Raw genomic sequence first — 25,893 nt, 5'->3', positions numbered from 1 at the left:
TCGCATGCGCTAGTCCTGGATCGGGAAGCCCACTAGCCCCAACGCGGCTTAGTCGGCTGCGGTCCCTGACAACGACGACGCCAAAGACGAGAAGGACGACGACCACCACTTTGGATGGAGGATATGGTCTCTCTCTGGATTGAAGAGCGCCTTCCTCGCTAGATTGATTGGGCTGTTGACTACATACATTGCACGCCAACGGCCATGCATGTGTGTATGCCAGTTCCAGTTGTTGTTCGCGCGTCGTCAATGTTATTAGCTTGGCATCTGGATGCGCGCGCATCTGCATCATGCACGTATGCCATATTGAATATTCTCCTTTGCCACGCACGGGATATCCCGTAGTCGCACAAGGGGGTAGTGTTCTGATAAACCCGATGATGATTCGCCCCTCGGTCACTTGCGATGTCGATATGAGTATCCATCGGCATTGATATTACTTTTGCCGCGCGAGAGAAATCGTCCATTGTGTTTGTTGTAAACCGCTCTTTTACTTGGCTGAATACATTGCCTACGCTCAACTACCCTGCTCGCAAGACAAAATTCCAAGCCCTAACCCTAGGAGTCAGCATGAGGATTCAGCTTGGTCTAGGACTATATGTATCCTTAGCGTTGGGATTCAGCATCAACTATGAGCAGTTTCAGTCAGCTCAAGTAACTAACTTAATTATAGCTTCTTATCCAGCTGACTCGAATCTGGCAAAGATGGCATAGCATGGAAGGCTTGTCTGCCGAAAAAATGGAGCCTTCAGGCAGCAGCAATCCGTGTACGGTTATCTATAACTCGCGAGCCTTTGGCTGTTGAGTTGATGGTTGGGGGGGTTTCTCAAATCTGGTTTCTTCTGTCTTACAACATGGTTACAACCCAAACATTGCATTTGCCATTCACGGTTCCAAACCGCAGCAGTGCATACGTGAACGTCTCGGTCAGCAGAAATGACGATCCCAAACGATATGGCTTCAGCTTGCTCTTCCCTAACCATCGTCTGTCCGACTTTGTTGGGTTTCCTGTCTGTCATGCAACCGTTCACTCGCCCGGATCTCGGGGCTACGCATCCATGTACGGCTGGATCCAGATCACGCGGGCGGCAAACGATAGAGAGGCCGCGGAATCAAGCGCCTGGGAAATGGACCCAGTCCCCATGATCGCAGATCTGAAAACGCCGTTTTGCTGGTTTGGGGCTGAGCCCAAGCTTTTCGATGCCCCAGCACGAGAAGGTGTCCGGGAGATTGACTGGACTGCCCGAAGCTTTCTCACATACATTGAAGATGGGCTGATGTCGAAAGTGGTGCATCCGATTCTAGCCTTTGAATGGGGTTTTGACATTCACGACGGAGAGAAGTCGATCAAACCCCTCCAACAACTCGGCGCAGCCCCTTGGAATGAACACCTGGCTCTTTTCGCGGATCAGTATCCAGACTGGAGATTTGTCAGGTCCAACTGATCTGGTGAATTATATATAGGGCACACTCCACGAGCCGCTTTACAATGGACACAGATGCATTGGTCACAGCTTATAATATAAAAAAAAATTATATGATATATAATACTTATATTACATTCGATAATTTTATTTCATTTCTCACGACGAAGCCATATAGAGGGAGTCAAGCAGTCAAATATTCAGCAAACATTTATTAACAAAGGTAATCTGCAGCGTTTGCATTACCTACAGTCTCTCCCTGACATGGTGGTTGATAAGCCGATCAATGCTCTTATTCATTGCCCATTCAAGTAACACAGGGCACCTGACAGGAAAGTTTGCTATGACAAAGAGAAAACGCCCTCAATTCGTTTGTATTGAAGGATGAAGCTCTCACTGAGCAAGGTGGCTGCCTGGGATTGGAATATAAAATCCTTCCTCCTCCCTCCCCTTCCTTTGTTCTTACTCTCTTCCTCATACATTGTATCTAGATAGATACTTCAACAATTTCTGTTGAACGCTGAAGCTCTTTTATCCTAGGAGTTTAATCATGTCATTCCCCTTCTTCGTCTTCAATCTAGTGCCGTCAACACAATGCTTGCCTCATCGTCTCGTGGAACAAAGGTCGAAATGACAACTTGCAACCCCAACCATCTACAACACGATTTTCGTGTGCGCTCTAGCGCTCGAAGTCTACGAATACGAAAGCATGAAGATTTCTCATTTTCCACATCTTATATCCAAAATTATTCGTGAGTATAAAGCCCTAGTTTGCATGACTACATCTTTGATATGAATGAATGTCAACTAACGAGAGACACTGTTGAAAGTGAAATGTCTTCCGTAAATACTTCATACTATCCACCCTACCATTGATCTATCACTAACCGAGAGCTAGAGGGTCAATTATTACAATGCGAGTGCTAGCGCTCACATTGTGTTCTGGACTCCAGAGCGACGACCCCCGGCCCACGCTAGTATCTCGTGGCCAAGGAAAAAAGCAAAGCAGCTCTTAAAGCAATTGAAAACATGGTACGTTACTTACTCGCTTGGGGTCATACTGTATACAGACAAAGGCTAATGTCTAGTTTCATATGTTAGAAGGCGGAAATGACCCGCCTAGAAGCGGCCTCCAAAACCGAGCTTAAAGAAATCAAAGAAAAGATAGCCAAAGCTGAGGCCATTTGCAAGGAGACGGTAAATTGGAGAGGGAGGGAAGGAAGATAAGAAGGATGATTGATTGACGTTGGTGTTGGCCTCTATTCAAGACTCGCGAAATTTACGGACTTCGCCGCTGCCGCAAGCAAATAGGAGGTATACCTGGTATCATTCAACCGGCGGCATTGTTGCCGTGGGAAGATACGATGTCCGGCATAATAACATTATCACTGAAAATAGTCTTGCCTGTGATCTGTTGCTCGTGGCGTTTATGCATCGGCTAGTCCCCTATTGCACTGACTTTATGGACTGCTGCACCTATCTATGTGGCATTGGGTGACTATTGTCTGCAGGATGTTTCTTTCGCTATATCTTACACGAGGCTTGTAATTATTCTCTTCAATTTGGACTACGTATTACCCAATATATTGATGTCCATTATTTTTCAGCTCCCTATAGTGTTGAAGTCTAGGAAGATATGCCGATGCAGGCATTCATAAACGCGCTTTGGGCAGTTGTTTCTTGGGAAAGAGGCATATAAGTTCTTGGGTTTGAGAGACGGTCGATGGATATTTGCAGGTTTTGGAAACGGATCCTTGGTTGCGTGGAGAACTTGAATAAAGTCCCATGGTATATATACTATGCATCTATCATTGAGAGAAATCCCCTATAGGTTTCTAATGTCATATGTGAGGAATTTTAAATTAGTATCAGTCCAATTTACAAAGTACTAAAGTTGTTTTTCCCCGTACTCAAATACCTAGATATCTGATATGAACGACTCAAAATAGCTGTCAAGAGTCAACCGAAGATCATTGTTGATTATATAGAAGCTAGCTACCTAGATAGTTACAGATCTGGAATCAATGAATGTGCCAGCTGGTACCTGTCAAAGCTTATACACAATCTTATACGCCGAAATCTTTCCGTCTCTGTGTTCCTGGAACCCTTCCTGAACTGCATCCAAGCCCACAAGCACCTTGGGCTCACTTGCTTTGATAGTACCGGTTTCCAGCCAAGCAGGCAATTTTTCGAAAAGCTCTTTGCCAAGTTCGTGGTCCTCTTTGGAAGCCTAAAGTTTGATTAGCAATATTCAGACACAAATCATATATTTCACTTACAGGCCACTTGAACTTTCCGTAGCTGTGGTCCTTCAAAAAGACTGTCCATACCAGTACATCGGTGACTTGCGTACCCGAAACTACATTTTCAGTATTAGCTTTGCCTGGTCGCACTGTGCAAAGGCGGCCTTTTTCGCTGAAAGCGCGTGATGCGGTCGAAGACGAGGTCGAGTTTCCTATTGTGTCAAAGGCATATCTGAGATTTGGCGTTGCCTCCTTGATTTTCTCGACTACATTCTCATCACGGTAGTCAAAAACGTATTTCGCACCATACTGGCGAACAAGGTCACTGTGTCTCGGGCTGCAGGTTGCTACAACCTCAAGGCCGAAGAGTGAAGCAAGTTGAACAGCATATAAGCCGACGCTGGCTAAAAAGAATTCAGCACTGCATTCATAATACATGCATAAGGAAACTTACAGCTGCCACCCCAGATCAAAACGCTAACCCCCTGGGCGCTTGTGCGGTCGAGATTCAGGCAAGTGCTGGAAAACAAGGCGAGCCATGAGGTGGCGGCTGCCAATGGGACGGTGCTAGCATGCTCGTACGAGTGTCCCTTTGGAATCTTGAATGATATGTCCTCGTCAGCCAGACAGTACTCGCTATACCCGCCTAGACCCTTGATTTCTCCTGCAGAGCAAATACGTGAGAAGACGCAAAATGAACAACAGATAATTCGGAGGGTAAGATTATCTTACCTCCCCAAATTAGACCAGCTACAGTATCACCTTTTGCGAGGCGAGTAACACTGCTGCCCAACTCCACTACCTCTCCAACGAAGTCACATCCAAGGACTGCGCCGTCACCAAAGGCATTTCCATCAAAGGATTGCACTGCGGGAGAAGTGAGAATGGCAGATTACTGTCATGATTTGAGGGATCATAACATACCGTCAGTTGGGTTCTGTGCTACATGCGATACCTTGACAAGCACTTGATTTGCGGCTGGAGAGGGTATGGGAATGTTTTCCTTGGATAAGGTGGGGTGCCCGCCTGGCGTCCGTACAACTAGGGCTGTGTTTGAGTGTCCAGACATGTTGGATAATAGTGCGCAAGTAACTACAAAGCTCCGATGATCGATGCAGAGAAGAAGAGGAACGTCCAGCTGGCCAGTCCCTGTATAAATTGTCCAACCGGACGACATACATCGGACATGGCAAGTGGAAGTGCCTGCCAGATTAGTCAGCATTGCCACAGCGTCAGAGCTACTTAACTAACATAACTGTAACTGCTCAGTCAGCGTTATGCTCTATCATGGACTGGCTGGCGAATCGAATTTGTATACATGGAGTTATATGCGGCGAGTCTGGAGATTGCTTTCTGATTGGCTGGATCGGCGTCCTCGGGGCTGGCCGAGACGATCGGTTACATCTTTACAGTACGACAATGCTCTTGTTCCGCTGATGAGTACGTATTGCGCTTACGCTTATAATACAGGCCTTAACCACCCAAACAAGTAACCACCACCATGCCTATCTTCTATATTAGATCGGAATATATGTATACACATATGCATAGGAAACGAACATGAATATATTAGCGATTATAAATGTGTGTGTAATCAATACCTCTTGACGAGAGCAGCAGCTCACGGAAAGGAAGATACTTTCCCCGCCTCAGTCGATTTCCTCGGAGTAACTTCATTTTGACACGCAAAAAGCGGAGCAAGAATGAGAGACTTTGCGCGCATCTCGTCGCATCTCCAACCTTCTGTCGCCAACTCGTTGCATTTGTCGCTGCGCTACTCCACCATGGTCAAGGTCAACCACAAGCAGGCTGCTTTGGACTTTCTGTCCTTTGTCAACGCCTCTCCGACTCGTTAGTAGACACGATGGCAACTTCTAAGTATGCGGAGGAAGGCAAGCTCACACATTGAATTCTTAGCTTTCCATGCCGTCAAGTCTAGTAAGGAATTGCTCGCTGCTGCTGGCTTTGAACAGATTCGAGTATGTCGATTTATCGTCGTAGCTTCGTTCCCAGCTACTGACCAATTACTAGGAAAAAGATCCGTGGGCATCAAGTCTCCAGCCCGGCGGAAAGTACTATCTTACTCGCAATGGGTCTACCCTAATTGCGTTTGCCATTGGCAAGAAATGGAAGGTATGCTATGCTATTGTCTTGTTTTTTGAAAAAGAAGAGAGGCAAAAGCCACTGACTGGCGAGTCTAGCCTGGCAACTCTGTCGCCATGATTGGAGCCCACACCGACTCGCCTGTTCTCAGGATCAAGCCTGTCAGTAAAAAACAGGGTGAAGGGTTCCTCCAAGTCGGAGTTGAGACATACGGAGGCGGCATTTGGCATACCTGTGAGTACCGAACAGCCGCCGTCCATCTTGTACCGTAGCTAACTATTCTCAGGGTTTGACCGAGATCTGGGGGTTGCTGGACGTGTCATGGTACGCGCGGCGGATGGAAGCATTCAGCAGAAACTGGTCAAGGTTGACCGACCAAGTATGGCTCTGTTTTGATTCGATATAAAGAATAACTTGACTGACGGGCATAGTCCTTCGCATCCCCACTTTGGCTATTCATCTGGAACGCAAGGAGTCATTTGACTTCAACAAGGAAACCCAGCTTTTCCCTATTGCCGGCCTTGTCGAGGCTGAATTGAACAAGACTAAAGATCAGAATGCTGAGTCGACCACGACGACCCCGTTGAAACCATTGACGGATCGTCATCACCCTTTCATTGTCGAACTAATTGCATCCGAACTCGAGGCCCAGCCAGCTGATATCCTCGACTTTGAGCTGATCCTCTTCGACACGCAAAAGTCATGTCTCGGCGGAATCTCGGAGGAGTTCATTTTCTCTCCGCGTCTGGACAACCTCAACATGTCCTTCTGCGCTGTGCAGGGACTGATTGAATCCGTCCGCTCGCCCAAAGCTCTAGACAACGAAAGCGCCATCCGACTAATTGCGCTATTCGACCATGAGGAAATCGGAAGCAAGAGTGCACATGGCGCAGACTCCGATGCTCTGCCGGCTGTGCTTCGGCGTCTTTCCGTGCTACCGGCCAAATCAGACGGTGAGAGCAACTCATCAATTGACCTCGCTACCGCCTACGAGCAAAGCCTTACAACCTCTTTCCTCGTGTCCGCCGACATGGCACACAGCATCAACCCCAACTACAGCGCCAAGTACGAATCAGACCACAAACCACATATCAACAAGGGCCCCGTTATCAAAATCAACGCCAACCAGCGCTACGCCACCAACTCACCCGGCATCGTCCTGCTGCAGGAAGTCGCGCAAAAGGCGGCCGAGGATGGTGGCGATGTCGTGCCTCTGCAGTTGTTTGTGGTTCGCAACGATTCGTCCTGCGGTAGCACGATTGGACCCATGTTGTCGGCCAACTTGGGCGCGAGAACACTTGACCTGGGAAACCCGCAGTTGAGTATGCATAGTATTCGCGAGACGGGTGGCACGGAGGATGTGGGACATGCTGTGCGGCTGTTTGCGAGCTTCTTTGAGCACTATTCTACGCTGTCGCCTAGCATTCTTGTCGATTAGTTTAGAAACGCTAGAGACCGCGAGGATAGATCCAGGAGACCCAAATATCGTCATCCAACGCCCACCTCTACTTTCCCAATATATATCTATAGAATCTTCACATACGTTGATTGCCATTATCAATGCCAAGTAGATGCAACACATATATAATTAGCACAAGAATACGATGAATATAAATACAAGCTAATCAAACACCGCGTTCGAATTCGTCAAGACGAAGAATCAGAATCAGTCTTGGTCTCAATAACATCCCCCTCCTTGGCAAGGGAATCCTCTTGCACAATTTCTGCACCTTCAGCCACCAACTCCTCCAATGACTTGACTTTAACCTGCATAACCCTTAGAACCGTATATTTGTGCTTACTCTTGACATGCTGCACATGTCTCCGTCTCCGCTTGGTCTTCTCCTTGATGCGGAGCGGCTCCGTCTCCACACCCAGCACGCGCAGGCGACACTCAAACATGCGTTCGTCGATATACGGGGCGCCCTTGAGCGAGTAGTCGCGCGAACCAAGCACGGACGCGCGGTTGAAGCGCAGCACATCCCCGGATTTGACGTTGGGCATCAGAAAGGGGAGGCGCAGGTGGTCGCCTTCTGTGAGGAGGTAGGGTCGGTCGTGCAGGTGTGCGGAGATGTAGTGCGGGCGCTGGGTTTGGAGATGAGGCAGTTTGGAGGCGAGGGATGGGCTGATTTTGAGGTTGGATGAGAAGCTGGGTGGGAGGGGGAGTTTGTTGCGAGGGATGCGGCTGTTGGCGTAGCCATGTTTGGATAGTAGTTCTCTTTGTTCTTCTTCTGATGAGGATTGTTGCGGTTCCGAGAGAACTGGCTCTGTTGCAAGACTTGTTGTTATTGACGGCGGCGGGACCTCAGCGGATGTAGCCTGGAAGTTCTGCGAGCTGCTCGTGGTCGATGCTTGGTGAAGCAGACATGCCTGCTGTCGAGACGAGAAAATCGGCTGTTGGCTGGCTACTCGTTCGACATTGAACAGAGTCCGGAGAACCGGTCGAGCGAACATTGCGTAGCTTTTGATAACAAATTGCAAGACTGGCTACTGCAACTCACCATACAGTGTGTGTGTGTATATTGTATGGTGTATAGCTTCTTTTCGGACTCTGCGAGAAAATCAAACAAATTGCGCAAGTTGCCGCGCCGGCAGCCGGATAAAGACCACGTGACGCTCCATGCCGATAGCTTATCGACGCCAAGAGTTTTACTTGGCGGGCACTGAACTTTTTCGAGATCGTCTAGACTTTTCTGTATAACTCAGAATTGACACGACAAACTGATCAAGCGATCATAGCAAGATGGTACGTCTGCCTTAGTCTAAGAAGTAGTGATGACAAGCTAACGAAAGATATCCCTGCAACAGCCTCAGAACGAGTTCGTACTATTCCTTTTCCGTCTGTGATAATTCTTTTGTGATGTATTGATTGCTAACATTTGTACAGGTATATCGAGTACGTGCATCTTCCTCTGTATCGATGAGGAGCATCGATCTTCTATCCCAAGTGTAAGTGAGTACGTACTAATAATTTTTTTTTATAGACGCTTCCAAAAAACCCATGGCCGACGCCTCGACCATGAAGAGCGCACGCGCAAACGCGAAGCTCGCGAGGGCCATCTCGCATCCCAAAAGGCACAGAACTTGCGAGGTCTGCGCGCAAAGATGTACGCCCAGAAGCGACACGCAGAGAAGATCCAGATGAAGAAACGCATCCGGGCGCAAGAGGAGAAGAACGTAAAATCCGCCGCTCCATCGGACGAGAACAGCTCTACACCCCTGCCGAACTATCTCTTGGATCGGTCGCAGGCTACTAATGCCAAGGCCCTGTCATCGGCTATCAAGGATAAGAGATCTGAGAAGGCGGCTAAGTTTTCGGTGCCGCTGCCCAAGGTCAAGGGGATTAGTGAGGAGGAGATGTTTTCGGTGGTGAATACGGGGAAGAAGACGCATAAGAAGTCGTGGAAGAGGATGATTACGAAGCCGACGTTTGTCGGGCAGGACTTTACGCGACGCAATCCCAAGTTTGAGCGTTTTATTCGGTGTGCCTCTCTCTCTCTCATCTTCTTTCCTGCATATTGCATGTACTGACTCTCCCAGTCCCATGGGTCTCCGATACAAAAAAGCCAACGTCACACACCCAGAACTCGGCGTCACAGTGCAACTGCCCATCCTCTCCGTGAAGAAGAACCCGCAGAACCCGCTCTACACCCAGCTTGGCGTGCTCACTAAAGGAACCGTGATCGAAGTGAATGTCTCAGAACTTGGTAATGCTCCTCCATCTATCTACGATATGATATGATACTAACATATCCAGGTCTCGTGACTACATCCGGAAAAGTGGTTTGGGGTAAATATGCCCAAGTCAGTAATAATCCCGATCTGGACGGGACTGTGAACGGTATTCTGCCCTCGTTCATTCTCTCCTCCCAACCAGTTCAAGACTAACGTATCATGTGCAGCCGTTTTGCTGGTTTGATTCTCCAATCGAAGGATAATAATTATTCGTGACGACCATAAAAGTTGTTTTCATGTTTAGAATGGAGTTCTGGGCGTTGATAGAGATTTTCCTTGTTTCGAGTCATGGTTGGTTGAATATTAGTTACTCAGGTAGTACTACTACATACATATTGATGCTATCGGAAGTTTACAGTTAACATTTCTTCAGACATTTAATCAAAGAATGATGTCAAATCACAACTTGATAATTTGTGTGATAGCATATAAGTATAATATGTACATGACCGAAATGGTACATAATCTATCATATCCAGGTTCCAAAAGATACAAATTCATGGCTCATAACGAAAAAGGGATATAAGGCCGAAACAGAAGAGGAAAAAAACACAAAACCAAAACAGGTCTATGAGGTGGGAAGGATAGAATGAAAGAAATTTTAGTAATCTTCACCAGCGTTCCCATCGTCATCGCTCATCTCGTCCACATTACTAGGACTCGTAGCTGGAGACGCTAATCCGCTGACTACGGACGAGGTTGCCCCTTCGCCAGTAAACAACCCTGTGGTGTCAAGCGTTAGGTCTATGGCACCACCGCCATTACCACCACCGCCAGCCGCTCTGGGAGTAGACGGGTCAGGACGACGTCGGGAACGGTTGTTCTTGCCAGCAGCAGCAACAACACCAGCCATCAACTCTTCTATACCCGGCTTCTCGGGCACATTTTGTGCTAGCATGGTCGATAGATCAAGAGATTCGATGGCGTGTTTTAAGAATTGTGCATTCTTGACGCTCACACTGAGCGTCCATCTGTATTCTGCGAGCCGTTGGCGGTAGAATTCGGCTTCCTCTTTGGTTGGCGCTGTGGCTAGTAGGAGCGTACCGAAAGAGCCGATGAGTGCAAAGTTTGTGCGTGAAGAACCCGGCCAAAAGGCCTGGAGATGGGCAGGGCGGAGACGATTCACAAAGTCCATGGCACTGATTAGGCGTGTTTTGGCAGCCGAGCGGCAAATGTGAGAGAGATAATTGTCGGCGGTGGTGTTATTCAATGACCGGATGATGCAGCGGTGGAGTGTGATTTCAGTGGCAAAGTATGCTACGTGCAATGCGCCGTTGGAGGCAGACTCTTCGGTCACCTCGTCGAATAGTATCTCGGAGCCTGACGACGGCGAGTCCATTTTCATGCTCGCCGGAAGACGCGCAAACCAGTCCTTCAGGCGGATCTGTACGGGCTTCGCTTTCTCGAGAATGTACCGCGTTTTGTTGTTACCGGCAGCCGAAAACTGCTCCGCGGCTCGTAGTGTGTAGAAAGTGTCTAAAATCTCGGCCAAGATGGCGGTTAATGAGACATGCTGGCAGAATAGACGGACTCCATGGCCTAGGTCTCTGTCTTTCTGTCCAGCAGATTCGTCGTGCGGCTTGGTTGAAAAGGCCCCGATAAAGTCCTCATCCACCAAGTCTCGCACCGTCCAGTTTGCCGCCGACATATGTGACGGTCTCCCGTGAACAAGCGAACACCACTTGTCCTGCGTGTGCAACGCCCAGGCCATGCGCCTGCGTAGCCCTCTCTCGGCGAGGGGGATCTTCCAGTTGAAGCAGTCCTGATGCAGACCGAGTTCAAACGCGGCCGTGACTATTTGGCCGTTGAGCGAGGATGTGTTGAGGGAGGAGCGTTGCATAATGAGCATGCCAGCCTGGATGGTGGTAATGTCGGCGTGCGGGAGAGACTCGGTGAGTAGTTTCATGGCCGTGTCCTCCATCCTCTTCACTTCGGGTTTTCGCGCTGACCGGGCCGCGGGCTCAAACTCGAGATATTTCAGCGTGAGCGTGTAGACAGCGGCCAGCAGCAGAGGAGACAGGCCGCGACGAGTACGATAGGCTTGGCGGAAGGAGTCTTCCATCAATACGGGGAAGACGGGATGGATCTTTTCGAAGAACTTATCGACCAGCGTCGAGCCGTACGGGGCGACCAGCGTTTCAATGGCATCTAGTGAGATGGTTGGGGTTTCTTTGGCATTTGGGTTCATGATTCGCATGAACGTGCCATCTTCGGCGAAGCGCCGGATTTTGTGTGTTGAAGAGAGCGAGCTTTCATCATTGGTGTCGAGTGGGATGTGCTCGAATAGTACGGGCTCGATCTCTGTCGTCAATCCGATGTGCTGGCTGGATTGGAAGGACAGTCGAGGCGACGCCAGCGAGGTACCACCACTGACAGGCGGAGGCGGCACCATGTCTTTGGCACTGGACTGTAGATCGATTGAGTGCCTGTGCATCGTGTGTGTTAGCCAAGCATACATATATCATCTGGATATACCAAGACGGGAGCACCTCTTGTTGTTCGATTCCGCCTCGACCAATTCGTCCAGCTTTCTTTTCCTGGCCGGCGGCGAGGCGGCACCGGAGGCCGACAAGGCACTGTTGGCGAGGGTGAAGGTGCAGTCCTGGCGGTGGAAGTCGCACGAGTAGCACTTGTTGACCAGCTCGTTCATGGCGCAGCGGCTCTTCCGGAACAGGCAGGCGTCACAGCTGACCCCATCGCGGCCAGGCGGGCCCCGGGAGGAAGACGATATGCTGGCGGAGCGCAGCAGCGAGGCGGCCGTGGTGTTGGGGGTGGGCGCAGTCGAGAAGGAGACGGACGACGACGAGGAGGAGGAGGAGGAGGCAGGCGAGTGGGAGAGCGAAGTGGCAGGAGAGCTCATCTGGTGGTGCTGCCGGAGGAAGGAGCGATGGTCAGGGCCGGTCGAGGCGGCCTGGATGGCAAGCGCGGCGGCCATCTTTAAGGGAGAGAGAGAGAGAGAGAGAGATACGTTATCAAGCCGTTAGGTTAGATATCGAGCGAGATAGCGGCATGTCCCTTATCAGCAGTGTGACTGTGACCAGACAAGTTCAGTTGCACGCTGTCCCGGATTCGCCGACGGGGCCGGGGGTGACGCTTTTCAGCTGGGCTGCATGCGAAGAGAAGACGAAGAGGAGAGAATGCGATGCTTGTTTGTATCCCGTTATAACCATAGCCAGCGTTGCCGCGCTGGTGTTGACGCTGTAGTCAATTACGTACTGCGCGGCCAGTTGACTGGCTGGCCCGCGTTTTGCTCTCGTAATGCGATGAGCCTGAGGCTATCCCGAGCACAACGTCGATAACACCCGCCGCGTTCATTGGGCCGCCATCCGCATTACGTGCGGAAATCGGTCCTGGATACTTCTATAGATGCTCTATATATATCACAGGTAAACATGTCTTACGGATGGATGTCGGACGTGAGAAATGATCGATGTCGAACCCTTCTTCTCTTGACTCTCAAAGAAAATTTGAAGATGCAAATCCGCCAGCCAATCACAGCCCTCCGATAACACCAGCCGGCCGGCCAATCAGGCACATGCCCTGCCGCCCAACGCGGCCTAGCGCATGTGCGCCAAGCCGTCTTTGGCAATCCCCAGTCCCCACATTCTGCGGCAGTGGAGTGCAGCCGCGCAGCCAATGGCAGCCTGCCAATTGCTGCTCCGTACGTAATGAGATGGCCGCGATTGGCTAGTGCTTATTCGGAGCTATATCAGATCGCCGGAGTAACACGCATGTTCCGTACCAGTATTTCGTGTTTAGTGTTTGCTACTCCGTACATTTATTTGAATCAAACTGTAGTTGAATGAACGAACGACTCCCACGTTGTGCTGGCAGTATGGCAGTGGTTTGATTACGTAGGTATTGCTTGATTGGTGACAGTGCCTGATCATTATCAATCGATAGATAATTCGATTATCGGACTTCATCTGCCGGTAGTGCAGCCACCCGAGCATCCCCTAGCCGGTTACGGCAGTACGTAGGGCACGCCCTGTGCAGCCCTATCTCTGGTCACGTGAATCTCTCTATACCCATACCGGAGTATATCCGACTGTCAAGAGTGACTGACGCTATCGATTGAATTAATTTCATTCTACCCACAAGCAAACACCAAACACCAAACACCGCGCTGATGGACATGTATCATCTCTGACACAACTTTTAACCTAGAGCACAACCCCATATCTAGATAGGCAGACAGACTACTCCACAAAATTGCGCAGCTTGGTCAACTCATCCAGCAGCTCCTGTAAATCAAGATCCGATATCTTGTTTTGTAAACTGGGTATCAACGATTTCGCTTCTTCCGCGTTGTCGCAGCAAAGACTGCCTATACGAAACCAGTTAGTACGAATAATAACCATTGGAAGCTACTAAGGCGATTGGGGAGAGAGTGAATCTACCCAGCTGCGACCGCTCAAACATCTCAAGTTCCGTATGCGAATTGAGCAGTCGCTCGACGGCCTTGATATTCTCCTCGTCCTTGAATCGGGAGAACACCTCCAAATAATCGAGCGTTTTCGTCAGGTTCCTACCAAGCGTTAATCCTCCGTACTCTCTCTCTCTTTTCAAAGGACAAATGAAATCCATCCAAGGCAGCGTGGGAGAAGCGTACTCTGGCTCATCGTATTTCTTTCCACCCCGCCGCTTGTTCTCAAGCACTTTATTAATGACCAGCCGCGCCTCGCTCAGCGACAGAGTATGCGTGTTCTGGTCCTCGCCTAGTTTCAGGGTAGACGCCGCTTCGAGGTCGGACTGTGGCACGACGCGCTTGCGGTGTGTGGCGGCAGGGAGTTTGACCGTGGATGTCATTTTATTTCTTCTTCTTTTTATTTATTCCGTTGAGCGCTCGACTATTGTATTGTATTGCTTTTCGTTTGTGATGGGCGAGATGAGCGTTGTCAGAGATAGATCGATTCACAATAATATTTACTGCAGTTTCTTTTCGTATACGTCGGTGGAATTCGTGCTTATAGAAAATTTTAGTTGTGAAATGATGAATGCGAATGGCGAGGTGCGCAGCGCCAAGGCAAGAGCTGATTTATTGATTGATTGATTGATGAATGAATGATGATTGATGGCGGAGAGAAGTTGATTTTCATGCGGCTCGAGTTAGCCTTAGTTCTCAGGCAACGCGGCGATGGGGCGGGCTTGGCATTATCACTCGTCCGTCAAAGCTCACTACATAACTATTTCCACTCAGCGATTACAAGATTTAGTACAATTGAGACTCTGGATGGCAACGAGTTTATATGGGTATCGAATTCGTCATCTAACCACTAACGCCACCTTTCATGCTAGATATACACTCTTAGTACAAGCATACGAAAAGAAAAGTAAAAAAAAAAAAAACTCCCTACGTCCTCGCAAACGCCACCTCTTGTGGGAGACGGAAGCTCGCGCAGAACATCTGCTTTGCAGGACTGACCAGCCTGACATTAAATATCTCCAGCTCCCGCTCGGGATTCCCAGATCCACCGACCGTATCGTCCGGAGTCAGCGTAAAGCCCATGACCTTGGAAATACGCTCGCAGACATCATCATGGTCGACTCGCACGTCGTCCGAGTTGCCCGAGAAGCAGTACACATGGATAAATGGTAGTTTTCGGTCGGTGTGAGGCGCAAAGAGTTTTTCCTTGCCGGCATAGACTCCCACAAAGGCATCCAGGAATTCAATCGCGGTGGCAGGAAGGTTCATGACGAAGTGGTCCACGGTTGGTGGTCGCACGTATACTTGCGGAGGCACACGCACGCCTTCTTTAGTCTGGGTTCTGGAGACCTTGGGTTTGATGGAGGCCTTCTTTGGAGGAGCCGTCATCATGCCCGCCGAGGCGCGTATAAATTGCCGGCCATCCATGTTGAAGGCGCTGACGAATTGATGCACTTTATTCTTCTGGATTGCTTTCTCCATAGCCTCGAAACCATGCGGGTTTAGATCGTTGGCCCACACAAAGATTTTCCTCTTTCCTGCAGGAACGGCAAATGGGCCGACACCAGCCATGACGTCGCATACCAATTCGCCTTCTTGAAACTTCTCGACAAGTCGACGGTGCTCGGTCTCTAGTCGGCTATTCCAGTAAACGCGAGAAAAGTCGAATTGAAATTCACACCCTTGCTCGTGAACGGTGACATTCATGTCGGATCCACCAGCGAGGATTTCAAAGGGGAACGTGCGGAATTCGCTTTCGCTACCGACGCGTTCGATTTTATTGATCACTGTGCGGACGTTTGTGTTCTTGTCCTTGAGGATATGAGCTATAATGAACTTCCAGGGGTGCCATCGTTCTCGTAGGTTCAAATGCACTAAACAAGAAAAGACAATCCTCAGTTAGTGTCATATAAGATGCGAGAATCTTTTGGACTTAAAAACAAACGTACACACGTGTCCCGTCAATGTGAACGCCTCCGGCGCTTCTCCAGTGCTGACTTCCTCCTCTGGAAGAATCGCAGCAATAATGTCTGCAAAATTCCAGTATGAATAGTCCAATTCAACTGTATACGGACCCAGCCCGACGGTGCCCTCTTCCACCAATTTATTTATAATCGGAGACCACGTAGTCGCGTCTACAAGGCCAACGTTAGGTTGCAATTTTTCAAGATGCAATTTTCTGCTTCCTTCCCTTACCATCATGTTTAATCTCCGGCCGCAAAACAAGACATTTCTTTTTCCGCAGCTCCAACCTATTCATCTCCAGAGTCTGGCCCTCTTTGCCCACCACCAGCGTTTCCGCCGTGGGAAACTGGCACACATCGTACCTGGGCAGGTCTAAGACATCCTTGCTAGACGTAAGCGTCTTGCGCACCGACATGATGTTTTTATTCTCGAAAACCGTCGCAGCTGAGATCGGCACACTCTTTTTAAAGAACGAGCGGTCGAGGACGCGCATACCGCGGCTCACGGGAGGGCGGAACATGTTGTTCGCTGCAGACGACGATGCGGTGGATGAAGTCGCAGAGGCCATCGAATGGATGAATAGAATTAGTTGATCGGGAAAAAGCAATGATCCGTGCACGGGATGACTAGTATGTATGTATCTAGTATACGCAACGTGGCTTGCAGTGCCAAAATCGATGGTTTTATACTGGATATTGCGACAGAGAGAAGGAAAAACGTTGACAGAGGGGTTCGCTTCCTGTGACAAATTTGAAAGAGGGGCCAGCGTCGTAAATAAGAAGTTTGTATTTGGCCGTTTTCATTGGGCACAAATTTTCGACGCACGTGATGTTGTACGCACGATAAGATAAGCTTAAAGACTAGCAAAGTGATACTCTGTATAACTATGGTATGATGGCAAACGCTTCATTGGTCGAGACTAATGTGTGAGAAATCAGAATCATAATCATCATCATCATCATCATCGTCATCGTCATCGTCATCGTCATCGTAATAATAATCGTCACATCGCACTGGAACAATCTCATTTGGACTTCTTCAGACAATCGATAACAATCCTGTCCATTTCACGCTCCGATTCCAAGCTCTCGATCCTTTCCTTTAATGACTTTATCTCTCCGTCTTTTTTCTTGAGCGCCATCCAAGACATCTCCCTGCCACGGAGTATGCCCTGGGCCCGTAGGTGTTGCTGGTCAAGGAACATCGATACTTCATCTCTGGCCACTGTAGGAACGACGACATTATGGCGATCGAATATTGCGAAGACCTTTGCAGAAAGATCGGATAAGGAAGTCGACGACATTCCGTGCGCTGAGAGCACATCCTTGTAGCGTCGTGGAGTAGGTGTTGCCGACACTTCCACTGATGAGAACGGCGCGGCGGACATGGTCATGAAGCTGGATTGCGAAGAACCGGGTTCAGTCTCAGAAGATGGCGGTGGGTGATCATCGTTACTAAAGTCTTCAAACTTTCTTTTCCCCGGAGACGTAGTCGACTTCGTGGCTGTCCGTGGCGTTTGACTTGGTGTGCTGGGAGAAAAGACGGGCTGCCTCATCGGGCCAGTGCTCCTCGTCATTATCTTCTCAACCTCATCATCCCAGTTATCATCCCAGTTATCGTCTTCATCAAGTGTGGATTGTTCGATTCTTCGCACTTTCGTGGGCGTCAGCGTGATTTCCTCGTTCTGGTGCGCGGATGCTTGCGTTCTCCGAGCGCCAGTGCCCGGCGTGAGAAGACCGCCAACCTGGGTGCTGGTATTATTATTCTTAGGAGGGCGTCTCATCGGGGTATGATGTTCGGATCGCGAATTCGCAAGTACTGTCTGCTTCTCTCGGACTTGGGCGTCGTCCTCCCAGAGGAAGAATTTGCATCCTTCAGATTGCGGTTTCTGGCATGTGTAGACTACCTCACCCCAGTTAGCCATATTCCCATTTCCAAAGAGAGATATTCAGCCCTACGTACACCATCTGCCACGGTTTACACCGGCCTTTTTTGTCTGAAAATGCTCCGCGGGCAGCCGTGGATCGCAGTCGCAATGCCACACGCCCTCGATAAATCGGCCACGCCATGACGACATGCGCCGGGGGGAGGCATGCCCACTCACTTCAAGACGGGGAAGAAGCGTCATGTCTTATCCCCTGTCCTGTATACTGGTTTCTTGCTTGCGGGTGATGTTGAGGGATCTGAGTGTTGCTGTCGCTATGGAAACTTAACTACGGTGAAGTCATTGAAAGCGGGACCCACCCCGGGCCCCGCCCATTCGATATAAAAATGTACGGGGTAAAATAAAGTACTACATTATAAAAGCGACAGTCAAATAGTCTACATTATCAAGCACAAAAATCAATCCTCCCACTCATAGTCCGGGATCTTGAACTTTTCGACGCCAGCAAATGCGCCGCCGAAGATCCTTTGGGAATGCTCCATGATTCTAGTCCAACTAACAAAAGCGAAAATGCTGTTTCTTATCCACAACCCCCAAGAAGTCTGCGGCGCGAGCACAGCAGTGAGAAATGGCGGGATCTTTTGTAGCTCATCAAGGATGGGACGCATGCGCTCCTCGTATGCCTTCAGTCCTGCCGACAAATCATGTTTGTGGTTACAAATCTCTCCGGCCAACACATAGGCGCCAGTGAGCGCAAGAGTTGTACCAGCACCCAGGGAGCCTGCGTACCCGGCGTCACCGACTAATGCGAATCGTCCCTTGTGCAGACTGGGTAATTTCACTTGCACAAACTCGCTGGCGTAGAGGTCTGGTGATTTCATCATCTCGTTGATGATCTCGTCGCATTTCCAACCTGCCCCGGTATACTGCTGTGCTATGAACTCCTTGAGCGCGATGCACCCATCGTTGTTTCCTTGCTTTTGAGCCTCACGGAATGACTGCATGACTTTAGAAGGGTCGGAGTTGCGCGGGTGAATATTCATAAACGTGACTTGATTGACGCCTGGTGATGGGTCCGGCCCAACTGCAGCGAAACGGCCTCCAACGGCGCTATACGATTCTCCCATTTTACTTCCTCGGAGAACATCCTTTTGTATAGAGAAGTAAGCCGCCCACCAGTTCAGGGGTTCGGTATAATCTCGCACTCCACACCCCAAACCTATAGCTCTGGTCCTCGAGCTGGCACCATCACAAGCAACGACAAGATCAAACTCTGCTGTTGGAAAGCCATTCGCAAACTCGACTGTAATCGGCCCGTTGCCGTCCTGTTGCTGCATCGAGACAACTTGTTCGCCAAAAACATAGGCAATATTCTCATTGTTCTTGGTCATGTCAAAGAGGATCTGCGCCAACTGGCCGCGGAAGATCTCGTACTCAGAAACAAGCGACTGCTGATCGGGATTACCCGTCGCTCTCATAGTCGCAACTGGTTCGCCATCAGCGCGCACAAAACTGAAGCCCTCCATTGGCGTAACCTTGGACCGCACGGCTGCTTCCATGCCCGGCATCTTGCGCATCACGGTGACACCGCTGGTGCGGATATCGACGTTTTGTCCATTGGTGCGTAGGTGTGGGAAGCGTTCGATGATGGTGACTCTTGCTCCGGCTTTGGCCAGCCAGTAAGCCGTCGTTGGGCCGGCGATGGATGCACCGACGACGAGGACTCTGATCATATTGGGCATTGTAAGCGATAAGTGTCTGCTCCTTGCAACGCATAATCAGGAGGCATCTTCGTTGTTTATATAGCTGGGATGGACCTCGAGAATGCGCGCTTAATTGGTCGATTGGCGTGAATATGAATATACAAAGGGCCCGAGAATGGCTGGCTCCTCATTGGTCCTCGGCCGTTGAGGCCCCGAGCCTGTGGCCAATCACAGTCCACGACGAACTTCATCAGTTTTGCATCAATTGATCCCAGAATGCCCAGTCTGTTCCATCGAGGTTGAAATCGTCGCCGAGACCAAACTCCAAGTCCTTAGAGAAACTCGCCAGTGATGTCTGTCCGGTATTCATACCATTCGCAGAGGACTGGCCCACTGTTGATATGACCTCTTCTCGACCCCGAGAGCCAACTTTTTGTACAGAACGCAAAGTGGCTATAAAGACAGGCTCCTCCACCAGCACACCGCTTGGTGGATGGCTATCCCACGCTTTCAAAGCGAGGCGTCCAAGCGCCACATACAACGCTCGTTTCGACTCTAGGAGCTCGTCATGGTTGCGGTACACTTGTTCCACTTTGGCCCATGCAACGTCAATTTCGGAAGGTGAGAGCATATCGCAACTCCTCCATAACCGCGTCAGGACAAAGACCAGGGAGTCCCACGTTCCCCACAAGAAAAATGGCCGGATATGCCATTGATATTTCCTTAAGCCTGCGTTAGCACGGGCTGCGGCATCGTTATCCAAAAGTTTCTGCGCAAGTTGCAACATGTTCCTACTCTCTTCAACAGTGGCGGTCCCATTTCTGAATTTGGGCAGCAGGAGGAACAGACGCATCGCGGTAATCCCTGATCTGACTGAGCACATCGCCAGGAAGTGAAGTGGATTGGTAACGTCACAGTATCGAATATATTTCTCCTCCACGTCGCTTTCAGCCTGACTAATGGCAAGCTCAGCTTCGTGATAGTCTTTGGGCTCTCCGCCATCCGACTTACCAGATTTGGCAAGGTATTTTCCGATGTATGCACGCGACAGACAGAAGATTAACTCAGTTGCTCCCGTTTGCTCTTTTGGGGTTGAGGTCATTCCGGGCCAAATCTGCTCATCATTAATGTTCAGGGGCGGTTTGGTGTTCCAGGCGTCTGGCGTAATTGGCATGACAGTGCCTGACATAACGCTAGCATTGCCGTCAAGTGGTAGTAGTTGATAATATACTCGTCGCCTCATCTGAACTTCAAACGGCGGTAGGCCCAGGGTTTCTCCGTCCCGGTGAAGCCCCATCTGCTGCGCTATGCGGACGGCAACTCCTGTTAGAATCCAGTATGTCTGCGAATCGTAGGAGAATCGGCAAGGTAGGAGGAAGAGGACGAGAGCTTGTAGAACCGGCATCTCAGAAGTTTTGAGGAAAGATGCATTGACAAGAGCTTGCCGCGTCGCGAAGTGGTATCGTTCTATCAATATGGCACGGGACGTCCCTACTTGCTTCATGCATTCTTCTTCCGTCATACTGAACACCGCAAAGTGATATATAGCAAATAGCAGACACTCATCGGCCCTTGACATATTTCCAGGATCCTGCGAAGCCCTGTCAAGCATCATGGCGGTTGATGGGATATGCAGGATTTTGCAGAGAGGCTCCACATTCTCGATGTGAATTTGCCATAGTGCCATGGCTGTCGTATGAGTAGGGTGATAGTGGAGGAGATTCTGTTGAGAACCTAAGAAAGCTCTTGTCAATGGATCTGGGATTGAGTAGCTGCCGCCGACTCCTGCCTGATCATCTTCTTCGCCGTCGAGCACGCCTTGCATCTCATGATCTCCAAAGTTGTGCCAGAAACGACTCTCTATGTATCTTGACCTGCCATTGCCGGCCAAAAGCCGGCCCGTTCTTGGCTCTTCAGGACGGTTCCGTTGCCCAGACACTGGCTCGCTGGGAGGTGCTTCTCGAATGGAGGTTGATGTGTCGGTATCATCCAACAGGCCGTGTTGGCGCAGAATATGCTCATATCGCGCGACTTTTTTCTCTAGGTCATCATCGTCCAGCTTTCTCTTTCGCCATCGCGGCTGCGGTGCTCGATAGGAGCACTCGAGCCGGCCCTTGCGGCAGCTGGAACATACTGGCGTCGCCTTGTCACATTTCACCTTTCGTCTCGAGCAGGGCTGGCACGTGTAGGGCATGGCAGGCTGGGCCGTGTCTCTCAATGCGCTGCCATCGCCATTGCTAGGCGCTGGGGCGATGGCCACCAGTCGGCCGCGTCTCGGATCACCGGCAGCGGCCATGGCTCATGAGCAATTGCAGCCATTCCGGCGTAAACTCCGCATCTTGATATGCGGCGTGTGACATCCCTCCGTGTGATGGTCCTCGAGTTGCTGCATCCAGCCCTTTGTAGTGCCTCCCTGTTCGGGTCTAGTGCGTAAGCCTTAGGCCTGAAACGGCTTTAGTCAAGTCTTGCACAGTCCAACCAACGTCTCGCAACCAAGAACTGGCGACAACGGAGGAGGGCATTGTTGTTATATGTATGCCGAGATTGCGCTGTCAGGCTGGGCGAGGGGTTTACTATCGCTATGCAGACTGCCTACGCTGTCACACATCAGTCACAGCCTCTTGGCTGACGACGCCCTGTTTGGTCACAAGCACAGGAGGGGAAAGAGTTTTCCAAGATTAATCTATATTGTCTTCGCAGGGTGAGTTGGTTTATTTCCTCTCTGTCAGGCACAACAACTGTGCTTTTACTGAAATTGCACCGTAAATACCACTTCGTAGATATGTATCTGCAAGTCAGTCTCGGCAAGACTCCCGAGCGCAGATCCTCCTCTTCTCCCGTTTCCCTTCAAGCCGGACTTTTCAGGCAGCACAATAACAAGAGGCGCGCGCTTATCTTATCCGGCCGCCGACGTCACCCCCTCCAAAAGGAATCCTGCGACGACGACGACCTGACAAAAAAAGAAACCCCCCCCCCCTCCCCAAAAAAAAAACAAATTTTAGCTGAAAACCGGTGCCACGCCTGCTTCCGGCTGAACTATTTCACGCTTCTGCCTTCTGTATATAGTTCTGTTTTGTCTTTGCTTTCCCAATTGCTTTTCAGTTCATAGAAACAGACATGCCAGGGCAGCTGGGCTTAGCTGCTGCAGACGCTGCCGGCCGACTCGTTCCATCCACAGACAACATCCTGACCGGAAAACAAGAGCATTGTGCGGTAGCCCTCAATCGGTGCTGTGGGACTCCAGACTAACTGTGCCAGACCTCAAGCGAGAGCTTCTAAGCGCCCAGGTCCGCCATGAAATCGTCGAGCTTGCCCATCCCACCGCCCTCCGCCGCTTCGGCGCGCCTTTCAAGTCGGAGTTTGGCGAAGTCGCCCCCGTGGACTCGGACTTGCCTATCCTACGATTTATCTTTGTCAACCATGTCCGCAATTTCCCTTTTCTCGACCAGGCCAACGAGAAGGAGTTCTGGCAGGATCGTTTGCAAGTGGTGCGTGCGGCGGACTCTGCTGACGTGGAAAATAAAACACACCCTGCTGATAAGAAGGAAATCTCTTTGTAGTTTCTCGAATCGTTCGCCAACAAAGCCATCTCGTCGTCTGAAGATCGCTTGGAAGAAACAAAGCGGAGAAAGCTTGCAAAAAAATGCGAAAAACTGGTCGAATTGATGATGGTTTCGGGGATTCCCACCGCGTCTGGATACGAAGAACGCATACGATTTTCAGAGATGGAGATTGTAGACCGTGGAGCCAACGAGCAAGGTCTCCTCGTGAACATGCCGGATGGCCAATCAATCAACAGTTGGGATGTGAATGTAGCGGGTGTCAGGACGACATCCGTGAAGCGCACTGTCCGCTACCATCAACACGCGGTAGGAAGCAATCTCGTCAGGCGTGTTGACGATCAGCTAACTGTGTTGTGTGCAGGAATTCATTCTCCGTGTTCGTAAAGCCGGACTGCCAGATATCTACGTGGGCCGAAGATATGGTGATTTTGTGAAACTCCATAAACGAATTCGGACCGAACTACCTGGGAAAATGCTCCCGCCTCTGCCTAGAAAAAACAAAAAGTCCACGACTACTTCGTTCTTTGGGGGCTGGGGCGACGATGATGCTTCTTCTGTATCTTCGTTATCAACGCAAGGCGGCACAGCTCCTGCGATTGCTGTTGGTGAGCAGCCTTCGGCCTCGAGATCCAGCTTAAAACTGGACATTTCTTCACATCACCGTTCAACATCCCGATCTTCTGCGGTGTCTACAAAGTCCACTACACCTCCCCCCCCTGCTAGTGACTTGCGTGAGACCGTGACTCTTTATCGGGAAGAGCAACGTGTATCGTTGAGAGCGTTCTTAAGGACAATACTGCAAAACCCGAGAGTGGCCGAATCCAAAGCCATGGAGGAGTTTTTGACGGCAAATCCTGTTGTCTTGAACGAGGAAGAACTACTTGATATTCAGCAAAGGAAAAACGCCGATGCCGCTCGCATTGAAGAGCAAGAGAAGTTTTACGAAATTGCTCGCCAGCGCGCCGCTGAGCTGGATGTGTATATGGAAAAGTTTCGTCAAAACATTGTCGAATCTAGTAAGCATTCCCTTATCCCACGACTTCTATACAGAAAAGAGCAAAAGAACTTGGCTAAGAATTTAGATGGCCTTACGAAGCTGTTTGCAGAGATCAAGGAGAAGGACAAAATCCAGGACCTGAGCCCCGAATACCAGAAGTTTGCTGAATGGCTTCGAATTGAGTATGTTGGTATTTGATTTTGCATATTGGCTACGAGTTTCTAACGGAATTCAGAGTCGCTGCCACGATATATCATCTCTTCCTGGCCGAGGACAACTCACCAGAACTCTTCGCGCAAGCCAAGAGGATACACTCGCTAATTCCTTATACCCTCTTGAAAAATGTCATCCGCATTGCCAACCCTGCAGCCGTCATGTCCGGCGTCCTTGATCTGTTCCTTGCTCAGCCATTTGGGTCCCGCTCACTGTTGCAGCGCATATTCTCCATGACTCTGCACGACGGCATCAAGTCATTCCAAAAACCCATTGACGGATTAGTTGCCAAAATTGACGACCACGCAATCTCAGATAAGCTGAAGGCGTTTGTCAATTCACCCGATTCTATCAAGACCGTCATTCGGGATGAAGCGCAATATGAAGATGTTGATATTGTCGTTGCGATTCTCAGATCCGAGTTGATAGCGCCTGAGATGAGCGCAGCGCAGATTGAAAAGATCTTCAATGCTTATGTGGCGTGGAATGCCGCCATCGAGGCTGAGAACGTATGTATTCAGGCAATGTTTTCACCTGCAGTAATTTTTCGCTGATTTTGTAACCTGACCAGGTGTACGAGGAGATGAGGCAGGGTGCCGAGTGGTTTGCTTATCTGAAACAGTTGCTCAAATTGTATACTCGCCAACGCGACAAGGCAATGATGTTGAATATGATCGAAGAGGTAGGTTTTACTTGTTTTTTGCCTCCTTTTCTTTTCTTTTCTTTTCTTTTTTTTCTTTTTTGGTCGTCCACTGCTGACTTTGAGACCAGCCCGTGACTTTGAAACTCTTCCGAGACTTGTTCACCATATTCTATGAACCTTTGGTCCGCGTTTACAAGTCAGCCAATGTATACAACAGCATAACTGACTTTGCCAAATTTGCTGAGGATGCCATTCGGGTGATTGAAAAGGCTCAACGGCAGGATGTCTCAGCAGACCCTAATCAGACAGTGCAAGCATTTATTGATCTCTGTGCACGCCACGAGCACAACTTCTACAAATTCGTGCACGAGGTTCACTTACATGACAATGGTCTCTTCGGGTCCCTGATGGCCTGGATTGAGAATATCTTGGATTTCCTCCGAAAAGGGCCGCGCAGTGGGTTTAAATTGGACATGAATGCGCTGTTCCAAGGAGCAGTGTCCAGCAAGCAGATCAATAAGGAAGCAGCCATCAAAGAAATAGACGGCCTCGTCCAGTGGCAGGAGGACAGGAAGAAATGGCACCACAGCAAGACGAGACAGAAAATGGCAGCTGAGGGAGAAGCACCGGGCGCTCTGTCCTTCCGAACGACCGATTTTGGTCTTGACGAGGCTGACCTGGAGGATCTGGCCATTGCCGATGAGGAGTCGGGTGAAGACGACGAGAATAGCGATGATGACGATCTAGATCCTATCCTAGCAGAGCGCAAGCGGCGTGCTAGGAGACAAGACCATCTACGACGGTCGGCTGGCGAGCCAGTCAAGCCTGATGTGACAGAGGTGTACAAGATGCAAGACTCGTTTGGGATGATGCTGCGACAGGTTTTGGCGGACTGAGGGTATAAGCCAGGTCTCTGGAATCATATTACTAGAGAATAGAATTATTTGTATTGTCTCTGTGCCTAGTTGATTATTAATAGCAAAACTCTCTTAA

General features: G+C 49.8%; 13 protein-coding genes across 13 annotated transcripts, besides 2 other annotated features; 4 read left to right on the top strand and 9 right to left on the bottom strand.

Moving 5' to 3' along the window:
* Nucleotides 1-187: 187 nt before the first annotated feature.
* On the bottom strand, nt 188-467 carry UA08_06732 (hypothetical protein; the record flags this gene model as incomplete). The annotated part of the gene is made up of 1 exon (XM_020269041.1): nt 188-467. A coding segment is annotated over one exon (280 nt), but the record flags the coding sequence as incomplete, so codon positions are not given.
* A 387-nt stretch (nt 468-854) lies between these two features.
* Nucleotides 855-1,445, top strand: UA08_06731 (hypothetical protein; the record flags this gene model as incomplete). Its single annotated transcript, XM_020269040.1, has 1 exon — nt 855-1,445. One exon carries the CDS (start codon nt 855-857, stop codon nt 1,443-1,445), a length of 591 nt encoding a protein of 196 aa, XP_020117974.1.
* Nucleotides 1,446-3,471: 2,026 nt separating this feature from the next.
* UA08_06730 (hypothetical protein) lies at nt 3,472-4,736 on the bottom strand (the record flags this gene model as incomplete). Its single annotated transcript, XM_020269039.1, has 5 exons — nt 3,472-3,654; nt 3,704-4,071; nt 4,122-4,331; nt 4,400-4,534; nt 4,592-4,736. The coding sequence occupies 5 exons, from the start codon at nt 4,734-4,736 to the stop codon at nt 3,472-3,474; spliced, it is 1,041 nt and encodes a 346-aa protein (XP_020117981.1).
* A 634-nt stretch (nt 4,737-5,370) lies between these two features.
* On the top strand, nt 5,371-7,208 carry UA08_06729 (Aspartyl aminopeptidase; the record flags this gene model as incomplete). Its single annotated transcript, XM_020269038.1, has 6 exons — nt 5,371-5,518; nt 5,585-5,646; nt 5,699-5,800; nt 5,869-6,004; nt 6,057-6,149; nt 6,202-7,208. The coding sequence occupies 6 exons, from the start codon at nt 5,371-5,373 to the stop codon at nt 7,206-7,208; spliced, it is 1,548 nt and encodes a 515-aa protein (XP_020117980.1).
* Nucleotides 7,209-7,417: 209 nt separating this feature from the next.
* On the bottom strand, nt 7,418-8,224 carry UA08_06728 (hypothetical protein; the record flags this gene model as incomplete). Its single annotated transcript, XM_020269037.1, has 1 exon — nt 7,418-8,224. The coding sequence occupies one exon, from the start codon at nt 8,222-8,224 to the stop codon at nt 7,418-7,420; it is 807 nt and encodes a 268-aa protein (XP_020117979.1).
* A 289-nt stretch (nt 8,225-8,513) lies between these two features.
* Nucleotides 8,514-9,658, top strand: UA08_06727 (Ribosome biogenesis protein nsa2; the record flags this gene model as incomplete). Its single annotated transcript, XM_020269036.1, has 6 exons — nt 8,514-8,516; nt 8,579-8,589; nt 8,658-8,666; nt 8,755-9,252; nt 9,311-9,477; nt 9,528-9,658. 6 exons carry the CDS (start codon nt 8,514-8,516, stop codon nt 9,656-9,658), a joined length of 819 nt encoding a protein of 272 aa, XP_020117978.1.
* Nucleotides 9,659-10,106: 448 nt separating this feature from the next.
* On the bottom strand, nt 10,107-12,440 carry UA08_06726 (hypothetical protein; the record flags this gene model as incomplete). Its single annotated transcript, XM_020269035.1, has 2 exons — nt 10,107-11,931; nt 11,995-12,440. The coding sequence occupies 2 exons, from the start codon at nt 12,438-12,440 to the stop codon at nt 10,107-10,109; spliced, it is 2,271 nt and encodes a 756-aa protein (XP_020118438.1).
* Nucleotides 12,441-13,704: 1,264 nt separating this feature from the next.
* Nucleotides 13,705-14,314, bottom strand: UA08_06725 (hypothetical protein; the record flags this gene model as incomplete). Its single annotated transcript, XM_020269034.1, has 2 exons — nt 13,705-13,832; nt 13,906-14,314. The coding sequence occupies 2 exons, from the start codon at nt 14,312-14,314 to the stop codon at nt 13,705-13,707; spliced, it is 537 nt and encodes a 178-aa protein (XP_020118439.1).
* A 544-nt stretch (nt 14,315-14,858) lies between these two features.
* On the bottom strand, nt 14,859-16,416 carry UA08_06724 (tRNA (guanine(37)-N1)-methyltransferase; the record flags this gene model as incomplete). Its single annotated transcript, XM_020269033.1, has 3 exons — nt 14,859-15,805; nt 15,881-16,066; nt 16,128-16,416. The coding sequence occupies 3 exons, from the start codon at nt 16,414-16,416 to the stop codon at nt 14,859-14,861; spliced, it is 1,422 nt and encodes a 473-aa protein (XP_020118219.1).
* Nucleotides 16,417-16,817: 401 nt separating this feature from the next.
* Nucleotides 16,818-16,886: a repeat region (Identified by RepeatMasker using a combination of RepBase library and repeat library created with RepeatScout).
* Nucleotides 16,830-16,906: a repeat region (Identified by RepeatMasker using a combination of RepBase library and repeat library created with RepeatScout).
* A 14-nt stretch (nt 16,907-16,920) lies between these two features.
* On the bottom strand, nt 16,921-17,973 carry UA08_06723 (hypothetical protein; the record flags this gene model as incomplete). Its single annotated transcript, XM_020269032.1, has 2 exons — nt 16,921-17,798; nt 17,859-17,973. The coding sequence occupies 2 exons, from the start codon at nt 17,971-17,973 to the stop codon at nt 16,921-16,923; spliced, it is 993 nt and encodes a 330-aa protein (XP_020118232.1).
* A 266-nt stretch (nt 17,974-18,239) lies between these two features.
* UA08_06722 (hypothetical protein) lies at nt 18,240-19,523 on the bottom strand (the record flags this gene model as incomplete). The annotated part of the gene is made up of 1 exon (XM_020269030.1): nt 18,240-19,523. The coding sequence occupies one exon, from the start codon at nt 19,521-19,523 to the stop codon at nt 18,240-18,242; it is 1,284 nt and encodes a 427-aa protein (XP_020118220.1).
* Nucleotides 19,524-19,734: 211 nt separating this feature from the next.
* Nucleotides 19,735-21,780, bottom strand: UA08_06721 (hypothetical protein; the record flags this gene model as incomplete). The annotated part of the gene is made up of 1 exon (XM_020269029.1): nt 19,735-21,780. The coding sequence occupies one exon, from the start codon at nt 21,778-21,780 to the stop codon at nt 19,735-19,737; it is 2,046 nt and encodes a 681-aa protein (XP_020118221.1).
* Nucleotides 21,781-22,601: 821 nt separating this feature from the next.
* On the top strand, nt 22,602-25,796 carry UA08_06720 (hypothetical protein; the record flags this gene model as incomplete). Its single annotated transcript, XM_020269028.1, has 7 exons — nt 22,602-22,692; nt 22,743-22,972; nt 23,045-23,353; nt 23,409-24,226; nt 24,280-24,766; nt 24,829-24,939; nt 25,029-25,796. 7 exons carry the CDS (start codon nt 22,602-22,604, stop codon nt 25,794-25,796), a joined length of 2,814 nt encoding a protein of 937 aa, XP_020118226.1.
* Nucleotides 25,797-25,893: the final 97 nt, after the last annotated feature.

This window comes from Talaromyces atroroseus, assembly GCF_001907595.1.
Source record: "Talaromyces atroroseus strain IBT 11181 chromosome Unknown scaffold_9, whole genome shotgun sequence".
Classification (NCBI taxonomy): domain Eukaryota; kingdom Fungi; phylum Ascomycota; class Eurotiomycetes; order Eurotiales; family Trichocomaceae; genus Talaromyces; species Talaromyces atroroseus.
Note: the sequence above shows the minus strand (reverse complement) of the source record. Positions and strands in the feature narration are given on the sequence as shown.